We start from the raw sequence: 21,454 nt of genomic DNA on the forward strand, positions 1-21,454 counted from the left end.
ACACTTGAAAAAAAATTTTTTTTTTTTGGAATTTGAATTATAAAAAATTAAGGTCAAAATGACCTTGTCAAATATTCATGAAAATGTGTCTTTTAGGGGGGTTTTGAAGTACAATGCTACACATCTATAGTAATAGTAAGGTGACAACTGTGAAATTTTGTAATTGGGTACAGAAGGTGCTCGTGTTAAAAAGAAAGGCAATAAGTGGCCAGTCAATAAGTGTGATCAATATTTTGCTTGCTTTATTCGTACATATAGTGCTGATTGAAAGAAGAATCTCAGAATGATTTGAGGATAAAGGATGTTCATTTTTTATATGCGTCCCTGCCTCAGACAAGCTAATTTTTCACGGTTGAAAAGACATGAATATAAGGTGAGATATATGTGAAAATCAGCTTGGGTTGGGCTTGATATGTACTCAAAATTAATAGGGACATTTTCAGTCCATATGCTAGCAGTCGGCCATGTTTATTCCTGCCATGAGGTAGCTACTACATGCTTACACAGGATGGTTAGGCAGATACAGTGAATCTTTTGTACAAAAAGAACAACCTCCCCAAAAAAATGTAGGCCTTTGAAAGGAAAATAGGGGTTAGGGTCAGTAAAATATTTTCAATTGCAACCAAAATAAGAAAAGTCATTTTCATTTAATGCATGCTATTAAAAAAATGGATAGGAAATAAGAGTACAAATACAGTAAGTTTATCTTATTTCCATTCTTATTTCTTAGGATTAAGGAAGATTAAATTGAAAGGTGCTTCAGATATTGAAAGTTATATTAATTATCATAATCGCAGATGTACATTGTGGTGGCTCCTATTTTTTATAGAGACCCATGTTGTAATAGACATCTACACATAAGGGTGGCTTGACCCAACCCCCTCTAATGGGCATGGAAGTTCATTTTGTACAGCGAAAATTGTTGTGTAAATATCCCCTTTTTACGTCTATTTTGCATAAAAAGTAAAATAAAAGGCTTTATCACACACCCCCTAGTTTTGTTACTTATGACCTAATCTTCTACACCAGCACTATTCAGAATAGCTTTTTTTCTTTTATTTATCAACAAAATGCTATGAATGGCTTCATTTGTCAAGGAGATCGGTGAAAACCTATTGACTTGGTAAATAGTCCAAACAAGAGACCAACAGCCTATAATAATTACCAGAAGTTTACCAGATAAAGCAAGCTAGCCAATATACTGATGAGCATCTGCTAGATGGCCAGTTTGAAATCAGTGTATGCAAGGATGCACCTGATTTAATCTTAGCCAAAATAGTTAATTAAGGCACACATATAGCCACCAGTACACGTGATGGATTCAGATCTCCCATAGCAAAAGTAGACCCATCAGTGGCTGGTACTGCCAGTGTAAAGCAGGTTCCAAGACAGTTGGAAGTTGTGCACATATCACTTCAGTCCTGTGGTATATGGGGTTTACCATGAGGCAGGGATACAATCGAAAATTATGTTGTGGAGAAGGCTGTTTGGATGCCTCGCATTTCCAACATCAAGTGGTGACAGTATTAGCGAGACAGAAAGTTTTTCGGACAGCACATCTGATTAATTATCTATTGTTTCTTATACATTTTCTATTCTCATATTTGTATATTTTGTATAAATAACTCTTGCATTGCATTCTATACAAGGTCTTTATCACATACATAATCATATATGAAGTGCTTTTTAGGTGATTTTTAGATTATTGACCATAACTGTTATTATGTGTGCTATATTTTAATTCAGTTTTTACTGCTATCTTATCATTATTTTGGTACAATTTATACCTTGTTTATTATATGGTTAATGAAATCATTCCAAATAGCTGTTTAGAGTGCATTTACACATGCTTTTTTATTTTTTATTGATTTTTCAAACTATTTATATAATTGACCTGAGGTATCTTAGCAAAAGTATAAAAGCGAAAGTCTGTAACTGGGACGCGATCGAGCTGAGAAAAAATACTCGGGGCTGTGGGCAGTTACTGGCAGGTTCATTGTTTCACCTGTGGTACTCGTCTCGTCTCTGACTGAAGAAAACCTTCAACCTCAAATCAATACCTTAAATTGGATTAATAACTCTGTCTCGTACTGACTCTCTTTCTTTATTTCTCTCTTAGACAGTAAAGTTGTTATCTCAAATCCGGGATTGGCAACAACCCTTCTCCCGAAGGTAAAATATTTGGTTTAAATGTTAGTAAGTGTTTTTGTTTTGAGTTAATATGTCCATTTTCAGGAAATGTCGTATTCAGTTTTCGAACCTGTTCCCACTGACCCCACCAAGAAACATTCACCAACACACAATTAGCGGTCAAAATATATAAAAATAAAGTACAATCAGATTTGGAAATGGTTTGAAACGATCTATATTATGTTACTATATCCTCAGTTAATATATCCTCAGTTAGTGAATGAAATAATAAAAGCGATAACAAAGACTGAATGCAAAACTGCAAAGGACTACCAAACGCATATGACTCTGCAATTTAAGCGTTTTCAGAGGCACATCTTCAATCAATGCCACTTTAATCTAGCAGCTAGAGGCCTAGGCATAAGCGCCATTGTCTCAAAAACTGCTTCCCTTATATGTATCAGCGCCAAAAACTGGAGGTTGTAAAACACCTAACATACTTAACATACTTTGAAAGTGTCGTTTATGCGTACAACAGCCTTGATAAAGAATTGAAGAATCAGTTCTGTTGCTGCAACATCTGGCAAATGCCACTTCTCAGCTGTCAGTGACTTTCTATCTAGTAAAGTCGTATTGCTAGTACTGTCAGGGCTATTAAACAACGTAAGCAGTAAGAAACAATTACGTACAGTACAGCTTCTAACAGGGAAAGATATCTCCCAATATATTGTCTTTCTGCAGATACATTGTTGTCCTGTCGCAATAACAAACTTTCAGCAATACAATAGATACCGCAAGGTCATCACCTGACTCATATTTGGACTGTTATCTAAATACTATAGCTGTTATTCCTCGTGGAGCGACAACGACGCCAAAGAAGGTAGAAAGGCAGACAGCTGGCGGTGAGACATATTCCCAGGAACAGTACTCCCAACTGCAAAACAAAAACAAATAATAATAATAATAATTACTATCTATCACGGAGAGGTGTCCTCATCATATATTTGTAAATGTTCATGTAATTGTGCCATTCTTTATAATTTCATGGAAAAAATGTGACCCTGAAAGTTATCAAATTAAAAATGGTCTTAAGTCAACTGTTAGCTGGGCAAAGAAGTCTACATTGCCTCGACTTTTTTCCAAAACTAAAAACCGAAGCGGTTAAGCTTATAGGAATAAAAGGGATGATAACTCTTCGTATGAGAACTATATTTCACAATAAAAAACATTGGAAACAACTCAAAGAAATATCATATATTTTGTTTTATCACAAAAAAAGGCAGTTATAGCTATTATTCTGATATCTGAGCTTGTCATCAGACCACGTGACCTCCATAGATGACTATGCTCTGTAATATTCTCTTAAGAGATTATAACATAAAACCAAACTTAAAGATAAAAAACATTGGAAACAACTCAAAGAAATATCATATATTTTGTTTTATCACAAAAAAAGGCAGTTATAGCTATTATTCTGATATCTGAGCTTGTCATCAGACCACGTGACCTCCATAGATGACTATGCTCTGTAATATTCTCTTAAGAGATTATAACATAAAACCAAACTTTTTAGAGAGAGAGAGAGAGAGAAAAAACAAACAAACAAACAAAAAAAAAAAAAAAAAAAAAAAAAAAAAAAAAAAAAAAAAAAAAAAAAAAAAAAAAAAACAGGAACTAACTTTGAATGTAGACATGAATTCGATACCCATTGGTAAGTATGGGAAAAAATGTTGCTTACTCCAGGAAAGTTAATTTTTTGGCCAAAGCGAACCGTTATTATCCCTTAAACTTAAGGTCTTAGCTAGTGTATTGGTATGTTACATACTTTTTGGTCTAGAATGTTGTGAGACAAAGGCTCCTATACCTACCCAGAGAGGGTCACTTTCCAGGCTGTACTTGTACCAAGAGAATATCGGTAATTGAACAAAAGTTAATATATTAGCGACGGAAACTTGAATTCCGTATGCCTTTCCGATATGTTCCTTCGGAAATCTAAAAAATAAATGATGTGTTGGAAGAGTATGTGTCCAGCAATAATTATCCATGTATATCCTAGCAAATTTTATCCTAGCAAAAAAAAGTGCCTCCCCTATCATTTAAGTACACTGGTACATGGGGTAGCCATAGTTTAATTTTACTATCACATTGGTAACCGATCATCGTGTAAATTGGGGGCGTGAGTGAGCATTTAACTACCTAGAGTAAATTGGATAACTGAAGGATAACAATGCATACAGAATGGTATTATACTATCTTTGCACCTTGTATGGAATACCATCACTTCACGAACATTACTGAACTTTTTAACGCCACGCACAGACGCGTCATGTTTGTCCTCCAATCCATAGAAAACTACACAAAACATTAAAATGTGGTTTTGAATGTGTTTACTATGGATAGTCCATTCATTGTTTATAAAATCAGGCTTTTGAGTGAAATAATATTTTTTAAAAGTTAAATAAAGAACATTGGATCATAACATGATTTTTGTAGCATTTAAGACATTCCATTAGGTGTGAATTTTTTCTGCTAGGGGAGTGGCATTTTTTCACAAGGTACCTTAAGCTATCTATAAGTAAAAATATTCTATAACGCCAACTCACATATTCAAATTTCTAAGCATTGATAATTAAAATCGCCTACTTCTTTATATATATATATATATATATATATATATATATATATATATATATATATATATATATATATTTTTTTTTTTTTTTTGGCAATAACCGCAACGCTAATACGAGCAGGTGCACACATTAACAGAACTAGACACTTAAAGATGCATACAAAGTCAATTTTTTGTCACAAAACCATACAAATGTCAGCATGTAGTTTTAAGTGGTATAACTAAGATAATTACCAAAAGGCATTGTTTAATTTTACCCGAAAATGATGTTTGAATGGATTTTTCTGCTAGCATTCTATGCTGTGTGTCCATGGGGCAGAATTGTAGGTCACGAAAGTAGGTTAAATTTCCGACCAAAAATTTAAAGAAATGAGTAGTCTACATACAACTCTTTTATGGCTGGTCAAGTGATCTATTCAGTTTATCCATTGGCATGTCAAATTTATTTGAGTTGTATAATAAACTAGTAGAAGTCGTTTACATGTGTTACTGAAAATCCCCGATCCACCGATGCTCGGATTGTATGTACCTTTAACGCACATGGTTTATTAACTTACGCAGCGGTTATGAATGCCAAATGAACAGCGTAACTTCCAGTTTTCATCAGAGAGTGACACAAAATGGCCACAAACTGCATCTCTATAATGGGGATGATACAGGCTATGGAGACGATGGCCCCTGCCAAAACTGTCAGGGCAAATGGAACCATGAAGCATTGTTCTTTGTCTAAAATATAAAAGTCATAATGATATTTGTACTGTGATAATGAATGATACCTGATTGCGATCTTCAGGGATAGCATCTATATGCATAGTATCATTATTTTGTTTTATTTAAGAAGGCTGCGTAGGATTGGGACCATTCGCATGTATACTAAGCTGTTCATATTGAGGAACTTCAATATTTACTTTAGTAGTTTACAGCATATTTTTTCGCTATTAGCTATTTAGTTTACTTCATCATCATGTTAAGTACCGTCGTTGTTTGTGTTGGCAATAAGTTTATCCAGCATCAAACCAGTCAGCAAGGCCCAGAACAGAGAACCCACCTGGAGCCAGGAATACACGTCCGTATACGTACTGACTGTAACGTAATTAAGATATCATTAGATGGACAGTTATGAAAAGTAATACAAATGTTTGCGAGACTGGACCAAAATTCCTTCTTCAGACAAACATTGAAAAAGAAACTAAAGTAATATATATGTAAATGAATTACCTGTGCTTTTGATATTATTTCCGTAGTAATTGATGATTGAGTAAAAACTGCCTAAGTATGTGACAATGAGGGTTTGTTGGCACAAAAACCACAGCATCAGCATTAAAAAAGCAGGACGTTTAAGGATCAGTAGCGAGCCTTGAGGAATGCTAGTGTCACTGCCTTTGTCTTCTTCAGCACTTTCAGAGTTTTCTGCGTCGGGGACCACGTGCGTACATCCGTCAACACAGGGTTCCTTGGGATTGACATCGTCCTCGTTTTGACTACAAGTGTTATTATCGATATCAAGGTCAGATTCTAGTTGCGGTCGGGTAATTGCGTCATCTGCTGTGTATGCTGCGCTGCCAAAGCATTGCCCATAATTTTGAAATACATTTTCCTCATTGTCCAATACAATTTCATTACTATCAGCTTTGTTGATCTTGTAATCGACATTTGTACCATTTTCTTTGCACAATGTTGACAATTCTATGGAACTGTTGTATATTTTGCGTATCTTTAAGCAACAAGCTATGTCAATGTTGTTCCCGTCGTCATCTTGTCTGGGTGGAAGGGTGATTGTGTTGACGGAGGACAGAAGAAGTATGATACTGGTAAAGGTGAACATGCACGCTTTGTATGACACTCCGGCCTGGTAGGCCACCTGGAAAAGATTGTGACACTTTTACACATAGTCATTAGTGCAAAAGGCAATATTCAAAATCTGCTTAAGGTCTTATTCGCATAGGCCTTTTAAGAAAGAACCAGCTAGGATAATTGGTTTTGAAAAAAGATTGCCATAGATCCTACATCGCTGAGATGCGTTTTTTATATATTTATTGATTGTTCATGGCGATTTTGTGTATTAACAGTTTTAATAGATAATTTAGGCAAATTATCTTACATTTGAAGCTTTTTTTTTATTATCTGTGCCAGTATAGTGGGTCCTGACCCCCTCCTTCGATTTCTAAGAAATAAATCTAACCAATTGTTCACTCTTGAAATAAGAATTTTGTCTGGACATATAATAGTTCTACATCATACCAAATGGCACTGTTCACCCTCTAAATACAACGTTTAAGAAGCTCTTTACCGGGCCACGAACCCCACGCCAAGGGGGGGGGGGGGAGTCTAAACATATGCAGACCCCTTGAAATAATCCTGGTCACTCTCCTGCAGTGCTGCTGCCACAATTGCTGATGTAGGCTGATGCTTGCCTACCTGTGCATGTGCTTGTTTGTCAGAGAAGCTATGTATAGGTCATTTACCTTTAATAAGCTGGGGGCAAAAGTACTGACACCAATAGCACCGGAAACCAAACAGGTGAGTGTTGCTTGTGCCTTAGGAAATAACGTGGACACCTGGACGTCAGTTATAGCCAACTGGAGACCTCCAAGCAGGTGAAATAGAGCCCCAGGGAATAACAGCCATTCTGATCCTATAAGATGAAAACAATTATTATTTCTTTATTGCAAATTTAAATGATAAATATTAAGTCTTTTTGTTTTTTAAATATAATGTTTATAGCGTGTACAGGGGACATTCAGAATAAAAGATCCGAGTTCTAACTGAACCGCAGACTAAATATGGGTGACCCCTCTTCAAAAGCGATGTCTCTATAATTCCACGATGGTCTCCCCATGCACCGTCGATGCAGGAGCCTAGCAATTAAACCTCAGAGACGAGATTAAATCCTTGTAATAATGTGTGTAAAGGAGGGAGACTAGAGTGAATCAGTGGTATCGCTTTTAAAGTGTGGTCAGTCATATTAATCGGCGCATCAGTTAGTACTCGGATTATCTTTTCCGAATAGGGCCTAAGATAATCTCCTTCGCTGAACATAAGGGATCTATGGGTGCGCTTTGTACCGCCACTGTATATGTAAGTGCCTTGTCGTCATATTTTTCACGACAAAGTTAAGCTCGAACAAAACATTTAACGCTCTATGCCTAAATGGTGTTTTTATTTTAATTTCAACAAAATTAACTTTTCTCTTTATTGAGGTTCATGCGTACAGTGCACCTGTTTAGTGAGTCACCTTCACATATTGGTGTCTTCCCTAATCCCTGGCTTTCTTTTCAGCGCCAATTACACATTAACCTTATTTTACAGACTGTGACAGCACGTTTTTTTTTTCATTTAGAAAACTTACTGGCTTTATAAGTTGGCATAGGACCTATTTACAAGTTGGTATATATTTTAGAAAAGTCTCGTTTTGTTTCCTACCTCTCTCTGCTAACGCCATCAGGAAGAATCCACCAGCGCAAAGGCATCTTAAAGCAAAAATCCAAGGATTAAGCAAATGTTGCATTTACTGCTTCCGATTTAATGTCTATTAAAATAGCCGCCTTGTTTCCATGAAACGTTTTCATATGATTTCCAAAATGTTCTTAAAGATCAAGAGGGATCACAAAAAGTCAAGTATATATTTTTCCACTATAACGTGACAGTCAAGTTAAATACACATGGACACGCAACTCATATAGAAACCCATATAGACTTGACGGTGATCCTGAAAAGATTAGTATGGCAATATTGACAGCGAGACTCAAATGCCAGTTTTTTCGAACCTTTAGCTAACCTGTCAATGTCACGTTCCATTGCTTTTATAGGACGATCAGCCTGAAATAAAACGTCATACATGTGTCTATTATAGCTCAGTGTCAAACCGAATATAGATAACCAAGAAATAAGAAAAATAATTCAGACCTGTAGCTCCTCTGATCTCAGTATACTTACATACATAGGATCCTCACACAAACGGTTCCACAGTGATCATAAATATATCCAAGCACGGGGAAAGACACCAAACCAATGATAGTAACAGTGTAAACCAGGTTCAGCAGCTCTTCTTGCTCAGTACATTTTTGAACTCGGGCGTCTTCGGCTGCTTCTTGGGTGCAGTTACTAGTAGCAAGACAATCAGAGCTGTTAGTTATTGAACCAAAATAACAACGATCACCGTAAAATCCTTCCTCTACGAACATGAAAACAAGTGCTGGCCATCCGAAGACGGTGACAGTGTAGAGAGCAGCCTCTAAGATACCCAGAACGGTACACAATAGCTTCCAACACGTGTTTGCCATGTTTGCCGTCTGCTTTCACCGTAGCCCCGTTGTGCCAATAGTTACGCAACAGCCACCATATAGTTATGCACTAGCTACTCCAATGGTACGAGTCTTTAATGTGTTTTGCTTCTTCAAACTGCCATTAGGAATGACGTGAATACAATATTACTTGTAAACATTACACGCCGTCTTTGTCATTAACCGGTTTAATGAATAAGACTTTCGGTGTATGGCAATCGATCTATCATACAAGCCACAGCGTTCTTACTCACGAGGACTCTCGAAGAATACAACTTAACAAACGTTGAGTACACTGTAGAAATGTTAATTGTAATATGAGAGAGAGAGAGAGAGAGAGAGAGAGAGAGAGAGAGAGCAAGAAACAAAATGAACAGTGTTAAGCATAGGGTTCCTTACCGCCCATTCAAAGAATTTAATAAAAAGAATGTTTGTAAGTTTTCTCTACATGAATCATCATGCAATGTCAACAAAGTTAATTCATTTCGATGATATGTTTGATATCTATTGCATCCTATTCTCCCGTTGTACCTGCAATGTATACACAAAAATGTATGAGGGTGTGACAGAAGGTTACCTCAAGTTAACACAGACAACTACATAATTAAGATTTATATTATATGTTACGTTTCTTATAGGATAAAGTGAATGAAATGATGATAAGAATAAAAAACACTGAAAAAGAAAAGGAAAGCATGCCTTTTATATGCATGTAGGCCTATGTATGTGAAAACATACTCTTGTCCAACTGGTGCAACGATGATCCAAACAAATGAGCAAAAACTCTCATTATATACCATTTCCAGACGTGCATGTCACACTCCAATGTCATCAGCAAATTTGGGGCTAACAGGTACCAGGTGTGCGACATTGTTGATACATACATCATTGGTCAAAAATGTTGTCCCACCCCCATTTCTATGTACTTTTATTTACAAATGATCACCTCACAGCTGTAAATAGTTAGAAATAGTGCTTTTTATTACAGATACCATGTCTCACATTATTAATGTTTAAAAAAATACAAAATAGTGGTGAAAATAGTCACATTTTACACATTTAGTTAAATGGGACAATATCCCACAAAACAGAATTATGTATTAAATGTTATGGCCTCGGCATGCCCGTTTGCAACCCCACAAACGAAATTTGAGTAAAATTGTATGTAAATAATATATTTTGCTGACTCGTCACATCATAAGTTTTAGGATGATGGGTCTTATTGAATATTTGATATATATTTTTTATCCCTAAGACCATAACATTTAGTATAGGCAACAATTTGCTACATTGTTATTATTGGAAACGCCTTTCCCAAATATTCCTTTGGTAATCTGAAATGTAATGGTTGTGATGGAAAATGTGTTAATTACTGTATCATGCTGTTCAAGTTCTACTAAGTTTCTTATCACAAAGTACATCGAGTCATCGTAAATCGTAGTTCTAAGGGAAAAAACATACATGTATAAACGTTCGAGCATAATTGTAAACTACAATCATCGGTCATTTTCTTTCATTCGTTTCATAAAAAAAAAAAAAAAAAAAAAAAAACGACGAGACTTAATGTGGGACATAAACGCACAAAGACCGTATCTAACGTTTACCTACATGTATACTAAGAATGCCATATGCACGGCGAAACTTCCGGTTTTCAACATAGAGTGAAACAAAATGGCCACAAACTGCATTTCAACAATAGGGACGATACACGAAATGGACACGATGATTCCTGCCAATACTGTCAGGGCAAATGGAAGCAAGAAGCAATTCTTTTTGTCTGAAATACAACATACAGAATGAATTCTGTACGTGGACCATAAATTGTTGACATCATGGATGGATATTGAGTCCATATGACATATCATATTTGTTTTCTGGAAATTTTGCAGCAATAGGCGAGATATTACATTGGAAGTAGGGCAAGGAACTTCTATATTCATTCAACTTGTTAACGGTAGTTAAAAGAAAATGGAAAATATTGATCGCAAATTACAACTTAATTAACAAGCAACCAGCATAGGATACACCTCTTAGTGTTTCAATTGTAAGGTTGACAACATGAATTGTCAATCTCAATTTCTACCCTTATATGCAATACTGCAATTGTACAACCGTATTTATACCGAGAGAGAGAGAGAGAGAGAGAGAGAGAGAGAGAGTTCAAGTACGTAAGTGTATGAGCATGTGTGTTTGTGTGTGATTCATAAGCCAAAAATTGTATATCAATTTGCTACTGAAAAGATAAATGTGTTTGTGTGTGATTTGAAAGCCAACAAAATGTAAAATTGTATATTAATTTGCTGCTGAATAAAAAACTTGTTTACGGAATGTTTCTATGATACAGATAATAAAAAAATTTACTTTCTAAATAGTAAAGCACTAAGTTTTCCAGCAAAATACACACAAACTAAAATGCAAGGTATGTTTCATCTGTGTCCCATATGTAATATTCATCATGCTGTTAATTACCGTATTTGCTTGCCTTGGCAACAGATTTATCTAGCATCAAACCAGTCAGCAAGGCCCAGAACAGAGAACCCACTTGGAACCAGGAATACACGTTCGTATACGCACTTACTGCAATATATTAGAAGTAATTATATTTACAGTTTCAGATGCGTCGGCTATTTTCCTAATAAAGGTAAAAACACGTGATTGGACATATTTTACAAACTTTTAGTCCCTCGGTAAGCTTTCTCAAAGAATGTAACTTGGATATCAAACAGAGAGAGAGAGAGAGAACATGCCATGGCCAATGAAAACAGTAGCATTAATGTCAATGAGTTACCTGTAATTTTGTCACCTTTGCCGTAAAAGTTGATCATTGCATGAAAACTGCCTTGATATGTGACAATAAGAGTTGTCTGACAAAGCAACCACAGCATCAGGATCCAAAAGGCAGGACTTCTGAGAATCAGTAGAAAGCCTTGAAGTGAGCTAGTGTCATGGCTTTCTATTTCCCTAGCCATGCGCACACTTCCGTCTACGAACTTTTCCTTGGTATTGGCATTGCTTTTTTGTTGACAAAAGGTGCTTTTCTCGACATCTAGATCGCTTTCCGTTTTTGTTCGTACATTTAAGTCGTCAGGTGTATATAATGCATTAGTAAAACCTTGTATATTTATTCGATGTTCGTAAACCTCCTCATTTGTTACGCATTTACGGATCTTTAAACAACAGCCTATGTCAATGTTGTTTCCGTCGTCATCTTGTCTAGGTGGAAGGGTGATTGTGTTGACAGAGGACATAAGAAGTATGATACCAGCAAAAGTGAACATACAGGTTTTATACGAAACTCCGGCCTGGTACGCCAACTAGAACGGACCGTAAAAAATGTTAACATGTTCATTAATGTCGTTTATTGCAATGAGTATTTTATCTAGGTCTATCTCATCGTTTAACAAAAAAAAAAAAAAAAAAAAAAAAAAAAAAAAAAAAAAAAAGGGAACTCACATTTTGAAAAACGGTCTTTATTTTCTCGCAGTCTTGCATGCTTCAATCTTGCTAACCTTTTCACGTGTATTATTTTACAGTTTACACAGGACATTGTATCCGTTATAAGTGGTGTCGACTTATAAGCTGTTTTCACAACTGCGTCCCATCAAAATGAGATTTCCGTAGACATTCGTCACTAGCATAAGGTTTCATAACATTTAAAGGCTCACATAGAAACTCGTGTGCTTGTATAATGTGTGTGTGTGTGTGTGTGTGTGTGTGTGTGTGTGTGTGTAATTGTGCCTGTGCCTTTGTATGAGCGATCTCACCTTTAACAAAATAGGAGCAAATCCACTGACATCAATAGCGCCGGAAACCAAACAGGTGAGCGTTGCTTGTGCCTTAGGAAATAACGTGGATACCTGAACGTCAGTTATAGCTAACTGAAGACCTCCAAGCAGGTGAAATACAGCCCCAGGGAATAGCAGGCATTCTGTTCCTATAAAAAAGCAAACTTCGACATTTCTTTATTCTTTAATACCATATATTTCTTCCCATTTCTGCATTTTTACAAATGCTTTCTGGTTCTATTAAAAAAATTGGAACCTTGTTAAATTTATCATAATTATTCTGAATAGTATATTCCCTATTGAACTTTATAAGTTCATATTTATCACGCTTAAAATTCAATAATTGATAATTTTGTTTAATTTCGGTTTATTGATTTTTCAAACTATTAATATATTTGAGCTGAGGTCTCTTATACCCCCTTTACACTGGACGGCGTCCTTTCTGCGTCCTCTCTACGACCATGAAATTTGGCATCGCTGTGGTCTTAATAAGGAGGGACGAGCATTAATTTTGTATCAGAATGAATGCTCAATGATCGGCCAGTTGTCGGCACGTAAAATATTATAATTTTTAAACTCTCAAATGGGGCCGGATTGCTGGACGCAGAAAGGACGCCGTCCAGTGTAAAGGGGGCTTTAGCAAAAGTATAAAAGCGAAAGTCTGTAACTGGGACGCGATCGAGCTGAGAAAAAATGGTCGGGGCTAGGGGCAGTTACTGGTAGGTTAATTATTTCGCCTGCAGTAAATGTACTCGTCTTGTCTGTGACTGAAGAAAAAAACAAACAAACAAACAAAAAAACAAACAAACAAACACAATCTTCTAAATGACAATGAGAACGAAGAAGAAAGAAAGAGAAATGCCTACACTTTATACAAATCCCCTTAGATATCTTTTTCAAAAATAGCTGCTTGGTTTGGAGGGTCGCGTTGGCGAGGAGACAGTAGAGAGTACCCGTTTCACAAGATATATTTTTACATGTCACCCTTGACTCTGTGTGACCCCGGCGCCAGTTACAATTTAACTTATTGTTTTCAATACTCTGTCTTTATCGTAGTGACTCTCTCTCTCTCTCTCTCTCTTAGGCAGTAAAGGTGTTATCTCAAATCCGGGATTGGCACCCACCCTTCTTCCGAAGGTAAAATATTTCGATTAGAATGTTAACTAGACTTTTTGTTATGTAGATTGTTTCGAGTTAACGTGTACATTTTCAGGAAATACCCTATGCTGTTTTCGTACCTTTTTCCGCTGAACCCACCAAGAAAAATCCACCAGCACACATCCATCTTTAAGAAAACAAAAGCTTCTCTGTTATACATTTTGTAATTATTTATCTATTCGAAGAGAGAGAGAGAGAGAGAGAGAGAGAGAGAAGCTGATTACACGTAGCAGGTGTCAACTTGAAGTTAGATCGATTCATGTAGACCGATGTTTTTTTTTTTTTTTTTTTTTTTTTTTTTTTTAATGGAATGGGTTATAATTCACTCAAGTAAATTGCAAACTAAATAAACATACCTCGTTGGACATTGCCTTCTTATCCACTTACATACAGAGGATCCTCACAAAAACTGTTCCACAGTGATCATAAATATACCCAAGCACGGGGAAAGACATCAAACCAATGATAGCAACGGTGTAAACCAGGTTCAGCAGCTCTTCTTGCTCAGTACACTCTTGAACTCGGGGGCCTCCGGCTGCTTTGTTGGTGCAGTTACTAGTAGCAAGCTTGAGACCGTTACAATGAGAACTATTGGTTACAGAATCAAAATAACATCGATCACCGTAAAATCCTTCCTCTATGAATATATACAAGAGCGCTGGCCAGCCGAATAACGTGACTGAGTAGAGAGCAGCCTCCGAGATGCCAAGGAGGGTACAGAATAGTTTCCAACACGTGGATTGTGCCATATCTTAAATCCTGTGCAAATTAAAGAAGAAAATATCCTGGCCTGGGTTTATAATGTCCACTGCTTTGTGATAGCGCTTCACTTTGATTTATTAGTCTTGTTTCAAAGTAACACACAAATATTTATGTCCAGGGACAGTTGAAAGTAGAAATAACATTTTGACCTCTGCGCATAAAATATAGTCAGGAAAGTTGATAAATGCACTTCATTGCAAGACAGACCTAATAGATTTACAGCACGCAAGAATCTTCTTTATCTAATTCTTGTAAGTCCGCTGACCTCGGATCTAGATGCGGACAGTGGAGAGATCCTGGTTTTAAGATCAGTCAGGTGTGTGTAGAGGGACAGTACCCCGGGGAGACTATTTCGGTCTGCGTGCCAGGCCTGTAGTCGGTGTGCAATAAATAAAGAAGTGCACGTAACACTGGCTGCTGTGATCGCTTCCTATCAGTCACCCCAGAACTCAGTAACCAACCCCGTCTACAAACATATCCCATCGGGAAAAATGCGTGGGAATAATTTCAGAATTTTTGGTATAGTTATCCGTACGCTGGGCAAAGTATATTATTTAAAAATGAGCAAAAATACACCCGTCATTTGATTGAAATGCTAATGTTTGATCCATGTATCCTCCTACTGACTGTCATTTCAAATTAAATATTTTGCAATGAAAACATTTTTTGCACTCGCTCAATGTGTAATGGTTTGGGGCGAGTTTTCATTTCACCATCTCAATTCACCTTTTCATTATCAATGGCAATTTCATCGGTAAAGAGCTGGAATTATGACACAGCTTGTAATTATAGTATGCAATTTTATTTTGAATCATACACTGCGCATAAAACAGCATTAACTTAAAAGGTAGAAGTTAACAAATCTCTTTAGGCTGGTGCATATCTAACAAGTCATATATTAATAAACCTATATAATTTGAGGATAGGAGGAATACAAACATATCAGCTCGACAGAAATGTCTGTAGGTTTTGGTAGACAGAAGGTATATCGACCCTCTAGCCACGAAGTAATATTAATAGTACACGGTGGCTACATCTACAGTCTATGCGGCCATTTGTAAAGTCCCCTTTTCTGGTTGTGATCTTATTGAGGCGTGTAATTGTCAGACTTCGTGGTGCGACACCGACGCCAGAGGAGGTAAAAAGGCAGACAGTTGGCGGTGAAGCATAATCCAAGGAACAGCACTCCCAACTGTAAAAAAAAGTATCAGGCAAGTTGTCATCATTTTAGTGACCTACTTTGAATCAAAGTATTTGATCGGTTATATTTTTTTGTGAAAATGAATATTATTTTTAAATACTCGGTAGTCAAATGTAAATTTGGAAATGTCCACTATGTTTCTTGCGCAATGATTCCCCCACACATTTACCCACGTAACTCCCAAAATTAATTTATTTCTATATTGCCCGATCTAATAGAATGCGACTGCTCTAAATACTTACCCAGAGTGGGTCACTTTCTAGGCTGTGCTTATACCAGGAAAATACTGGTAGTTCAATAAATGTGAAAATATACACAATGCTTAATTGTGTTCCCAATGCCTTCCCAAAATGTTCCTTTGGGAACCTATAATTTTAATGATTTAATTTATGTTAATGTTAATTTTTATGTTTTAATCTATCATCTCTACGGTTTACATGTATGTAGGGTTTTACATGTACTTTAAATATATTTTTATCACAAATTTAGTCCGTGAGTGCTACATGCTTGTTACATCTGACTTAAATTTTTGGCAGCCGATTTATTTTTTATCCAAATACAGTGAAACTAGAAGGTTGAAACAAATCCATGTACACATTGGTGAGATGCAAAACCAAATCTACATGTACTTACGCGGAGGTCATGAATGTCAAATGTAAAGCATGCGTCCCGGTTTTCAACAAAGAGTGAAACAAAATGGCCACAAATTGTAGCTCGACAATGGGGATGATACATGCTATGGATACAAGGAATCCCGTCAAAACTGTGAGGAAAAATGGAACCACGAAGCATCCCTCTTTGTCTGAAACATACAATAACTTCAGAACGTGAATCATTTTTGCAGTTGTTTGATACTATTAAACCATATTCATTATCAAGATCTTGAAAACTCAACAAACTCTTATTTAGTACAAAAGCGTTGCATGAAAGCTAGCTCCTAACTATGATAGGTCACAAGGAAACTGTAGGCATGTCATTTAACAAAACGCAGCGACCGTTGTGGCTACTTTTTTCCATGATATATTGGATGTCTAATTAGGCAAAATGCGTAGATAACATTCTTGTTCGATTGAAGAACAAAGATATCTCCGATGTCTCGATTGGATGATCAGCGGTAGTAGCATCGTGCGGAAAAATCACGTCATTACCTTGCTTGGTTTTCCCGGCAACAAGCTTATCCAGCATCAAACCAGTCAGCAAGGCCCAAAACAAAGAACCCACTTGGAACCAGGAATACACGTCCGTATACGTACTTACTGTAATATAATTTGGATTCAATAAAATATTCATTCAGTTGCTTCTTGCGTTAAGGTGGTTGATCACTGTAGACATCAGAAAAAAATTAAATAGATAGAGAAAGATAGGTAATGAAAACATAAGTATAAAGAAATTACCTTTGTTTTTGATATTGTTTCCGTAGTAATTGATCATCGTGTAAAAATAACCTTGATATGTAATAATAAGAGTTTCCTGACACAAATACCACAGCATCAGTATCCAAAATGTATGGTTTTTGAGAATCACTAGCGTGTCACCCAGTGAACCAGATGCAGTGCTTTTGGCATCTTTGCTTACTGAGTTTTCTCCTTTGCACGCCATCTGCTTTCTTCCGTCAACACGTGTTTCTTTCTGATCGGTTTTGTTCTTCTGTTGATAGCAGGGAAAATAACTAGCAGTTTGGTGGCCGGAGATTTCATCCTTGTCCTCCCTGGCTTCCTCCTCTTTTGCTTTAGCGTTGCCTGTCAAAACTGTGATGACCCTTTTTGTGGAGTGAACACCAGTGGTTTGTTGGTGTACGGAACTGTCAGATTCCGTGTTCGGCCCGATGCTTACATCATCGGGTGTGTATGCTTCATTTGACCGCGCTTGTTCCAAAATACAATGATGATCAGACGTCTCATTTGTTGCAGGTTCGTTCACGTCAGATTGGTTGGCATTTTTGCATATACTAGTGTTCCGTTTACATGCTTCTTTAGTGCCGCTGTGTCGTTTGCAAATTTTGAAACAACAAGCTATGTCAATGTTCTTTCCGTCCTCATCCTGTCTAGGTGGAAGGGTGTTTGTGTTGACAGAAGACAAAAGAAGTATGATACCGGAAAAGGTGAACATGCACGTTTTGTACGAAATTCCTGCCTGGTAGGCCAACTAGAATTAAATGAATTTTTGGTGAAATTTGAAAGCTTAGACGAACGCCGATATGCAATATAAAAGGTATCATTCTATGATACCACCCCAGGTATTGTTAATGTTTTTTACTTTAAGGAAGAATGCTTTTAGTTTTTCAGAACGGTTTCTGTGAATATAGGTATAACTGGCTAAATTTAATTTGTTAATAAAGTTGTTTAACCCTACAAAACAACATTTGCATAAGTGCTTCAGGCTTCAAAACGCTCATTAGACAAATAGCACACAATAATTCACACGCACACAAAATGAATGCATTACCTTTATCAGAATAGGAGCGAAAGCACTGACGTCTGCGGCACCGGCAATAAGACATATAAGTGTTGCCTTTAGCTTAGGAAATAGTCCAGCCACTTGGATGTCAGTTATTGCCAACTGGAGCCCCCCGATCTGGTGGAATACTGCCCCAGGGAATAACATCCACTCTGTTCCTATAAAAATTAAATGATGTCAATGTGTCTATGCGGCCATATAGGATTCTACATGTTTCCCTTGTTTTTTTTTTTTTCAGGACTGATAGCATGATGCTTCAGAGACTACAAGAAAATGCAAGGTGAAAAAATAACCTCAGTTGAAATTTAGTTCTGATTTACCCCAGAATTTAGTATGGCTCTTGCATTCTTCATAATATGAAGAGGAAATATGCATGGATAAATAAATTAATTGTATCATGGTCTGCAAAGTGGAGCAAATATGCAGTACATTGTGGCAGACGATTTCTACCATACAATATAATGAAAAAAGGGTTAGGAGAAATTCTTCTCGTTCCCCATCTCATTGTTTGAGCATAAAAGTAGCATTAATGTAATCTTATCTCTAGGCATCATACGCAGAGTCTTAATACTGAATACTTAAATTATCAAGAGTATAAGACATCATTCATCCCAATTTATGTTTTTTTTTCTGATTTCATCATTACTGGCATGGGGTGCTTTTTACACATATTGTGACGAGTATAATATTTCAATTATGTATCGCTAGAATCAGTTTTGTAACATTAACTTACCTCTCTCAGCTAATGCCATCAGTAAAAATCCACCGGCGCACATGCATCTTAAAGGAAATGAGATTTAACCAATCGTTTCGGCATCCCTTGAACTAACCACTCGATTCCCTTAAGATTCTTTTTAGGCTTTTTGTGATTGGTGATCTATCCCTATAGTTCGGCAAGTAATTTTCGTCAGCTGCGCATTGGTCATTAATACAGCCATTCCAGAAAAGGGTTACCAATATGACCGAAATGCTTACCGTAGCTTATAAGTAATTAAGGCGTGTGGGATTTAACATTTAAGGTTTTTACATCAGGATGCCATGGGTTCCACATAAAACTGCATACAAATAAAAATAAATTAAAAAAATAAATTAAATAAACATCTATAGTCACCAAATGCACAATTTCTACTTGCCGTTTTAGCAATATAGAGTCTATTATGCAACTTTATGTAATATTTTGTATTTAAGTGGAGATAGATACCCGGTATATATATATATATATATATATATATATATATATATATATAGAGAGAGAGAGAGAGAGAGAGAGAGAGAGAGAGAGAGAGAGAGTGGGCAATGATAGGACGAATCAGGCCCGCTAATTGCTGTACTCACAGTATACTTACATAGATAGGATTCTCACACAAACCGTCCCACAGTGATCATAGATATAACCAAGTACTAAGACAGCCACAAAACCGATCATGGCAACCGTGTAAACCAGATTCAGCATTTCTTCCTGCTCAGTGCACTTTTGAACGAGGCTGTCTTCGACCGTTTCTCGTGTGCAATTACCGTGAAGCGTACAAGTATGATCCGCGGTGCTAATGCTAGCATTAATTGCAGAATTAAGATGGCACAGAGAATAGTAAAACTTTTCCTCTATGAATAAATACACATATGCTGGCCACCCAAAGAACGTTGCTGAGTAGAGAGCAGTCTCTAGGATACCAAGTACGGCACAGAATAGTTTCCAACACGTGGATTGTGCCATGCTGCCCGACGCAAATTGGATGCTAGTGAGTAAATATCTTAACTTGGAATGCACCCACGTTACTTATAGTTACTCAGCAACTTGAAAATAAGCTGTACGTATCATTCGATGTCTTTGCTATACTGTTTTATCTAGCCTGTCGTGTGGTCATATTTCACACTACCCCTTTTGGTTGGCTATTAGGTCTTATATGTTAACTGAGTCACTTGAATGCGCAATTACTCCTTTGTGTGATATTAATTCCCAATTCAACCAGAGATTTGTGCCATTAAAACGAAATGGTTCTACAAACTGCTGTTAGAGACAACTTAAAGCATTCCAACCTTCATTTTAATGACAGACATACATGACAAATAACATGGTGTCTCCGGCTTTAATTAGATGAACACACAAACTTAACTACAGCAGTTCTGTAACTATCATTACACTACCTATAACAAACTACACAGTCCTGTATACTTCCTGGCATCCCGTTAATTTTTTTATTTATTATTTTTATTTTTTGCATATTACCAGATTTAAACATCGATGTCTAAAGGTCTCTTTATTTCCTTGATACATACATGTACATACACCGAATTATACATATATTTGACATGGTTAACGTAATTGCTGACATTCCTGGTGAAAACCAAGAGGGTAGCAAATAAAACGGTGTCTTTAGTGAGGGCAACACTGCGATTTCTTTTCTTTATATCGTGAAACATTCAAATAATTAGATGTAAACAAATGTATATGAGCTGGTGCCTATGCACGTACACGTACTAGTGTGTATCTCAGAAATACTCGCCGTAAGCATGTTTAGACGTAGTTCGGATAAGTTTGCTTAATTTTCTAATCATCAACAAATAATATGTGCCTGTATATTAATGTAGTTTTCGATTGAGGGTATGTTACATTTACCAGGCAGTTCCATGATTTGAACGTCTTGGTGAAGAGGTGTTCTCTGTGGCAAGCTAAGGGTCAGCAACCTCTAAACCACGCGTCTTGTCCGAAGACGCTTGATGTACCCTGAAGCCATTGCTACTCCTGTTCTGACTGGGAATTTAAAGTGTGTAACTGTAAGACCTCGTGGAGCGACACCGACGCCAAAGGAGGTAGAAAGGCAAACAGCTGGCGGTGAGACAAATTCCAAGGAGCAATACTCCCAACTGGAAAAATTAAACAAAATTGTTTTTATCACGCCGAGTTGTTTCCATTGTTGCACTATAAATCAAAGTATCCGAATTCGTGAAAATAGATATTTTCAAACGATCGGAAATCAACCGGTACTTGGGGAAAGTAAAGTGATTCCACTGTGGGTTTTGTGTGGTTTATTTTTATTGTGAAGCG

The 21,454-nt window shown here is 36.7% G+C and overlaps 2 protein-coding genes across 3 annotated transcripts; both read right to left on the reverse strand.

Annotated features, from left to right (window-relative positions):
* Window positions 1-1,908: 1,908 nt before the first annotated feature.
* On the reverse strand, window positions 1,909-9,128 carry LOC106165969 (equilibrative nucleobase transporter 1). 2 transcript variants are annotated; one of them, XM_086994300.1, is made up of 9 exons: window positions 8,699-8,829; window positions 8,541-8,581; window positions 8,186-8,232; window positions 7,228-7,397; window positions 5,981-6,623; window positions 5,738-5,845; window positions 5,320-5,488; window positions 3,999-4,122; window positions 1,909-3,064 (listed from the first exon to the last, which is right to left on the reverse strand). In XM_086994300.1, exons 1-9 carry the CDS (start codon window positions 8,702-8,704, stop codon window positions 2,960-2,962), a joined length of 1,413 nt encoding a protein of 470 aa, XP_086850426.1. In that variant the 5' UTR covers window positions 8,705-8,829; the 3' UTR covers window positions 1,909-2,959. The 2 variants fall into 2 exon arrangements, with proteins under 2 accessions (XP_086850426.1, XP_086850425.1); XM_086994299.1 differs by lacking the exon at window positions 8,541-8,581 and having other exon boundaries at window positions 1,910-3,064; window positions 8,699-9,128.
* Window positions 9,129-15,024: 5,896 nt separating this feature from the next.
* LOC106155518 (equilibrative nucleobase transporter 1-like) lies at window positions 15,025-19,478 on the reverse strand. The gene is made up of 7 exons (XM_013530403.2): window positions 19,142-19,478; window positions 18,397-18,566; window positions 17,346-18,096; window positions 17,100-17,207; window positions 16,585-16,753; window positions 16,194-16,317; window positions 15,025-15,942 (listed from the first exon to the last, which is right to left on the reverse strand). Exons 1-7 carry the CDS (start codon window positions 19,182-19,184, stop codon window positions 15,835-15,837), a joined length of 1,473 nt encoding a protein of 490 aa, XP_013385857.2. The 5' UTR covers window positions 19,185-19,478; the 3' UTR covers window positions 15,025-15,834.
* Window positions 19,479-21,454: the final 1,976 nt, after the last annotated feature.

The sequence above is a fragment of the Lingula anatina genome, chromosome 8 (assembly GCF_051362555.1).
Source record: "Lingula anatina isolate TDL-2025a chromosome 8, LinAna3.0, whole genome shotgun sequence".
Taxonomy (NCBI): domain Eukaryota; kingdom Metazoa; phylum Brachiopoda; class Lingulata; order Lingulida; family Lingulidae; genus Lingula; species Lingula anatina.

Coding starts and splice junctions, on each gene's coding strand:
- LOC106165969 (XM_086994299.1), bottom strand. CDS start 9,045: ATGGCAAACACGTGTTGGAAGCTATTGTGTACCGTTCTGGGTATCTTA. Junction 7,398..8,185: donor GATGGCGTTAGCAGAGAGAG/GTAGGAAACAAA, acceptor TTCATCTTATAG/GATCAGAATGGCTGTTATTC. Junction 5,846..5,980: donor AAATAATATCAAAAGCACAG/GTAATTCATTTA, acceptor ATTACGTTACAG/TCAGTACGTATACGGACGTG.
- LOC106155518 (XM_013530403.2), bottom strand. CDS start 19,184: ATGTGCGCCGGTGGATTTTTACTGATGGCATTAGCTGAGAGAG. Junction 18,567..19,141: donor GATGGCATTAGCTGAGAGAG/GTAAGTTAATGT, acceptor TAATTTTTATAG/GAACAGAGTGGATGTTATTC. Junction 17,208..17,345: donor AAACAATATCAAAAACAAAG/GTAATTTCTTTA, acceptor ATTATATTACAG/TAAGTACGTATACGGACGTG.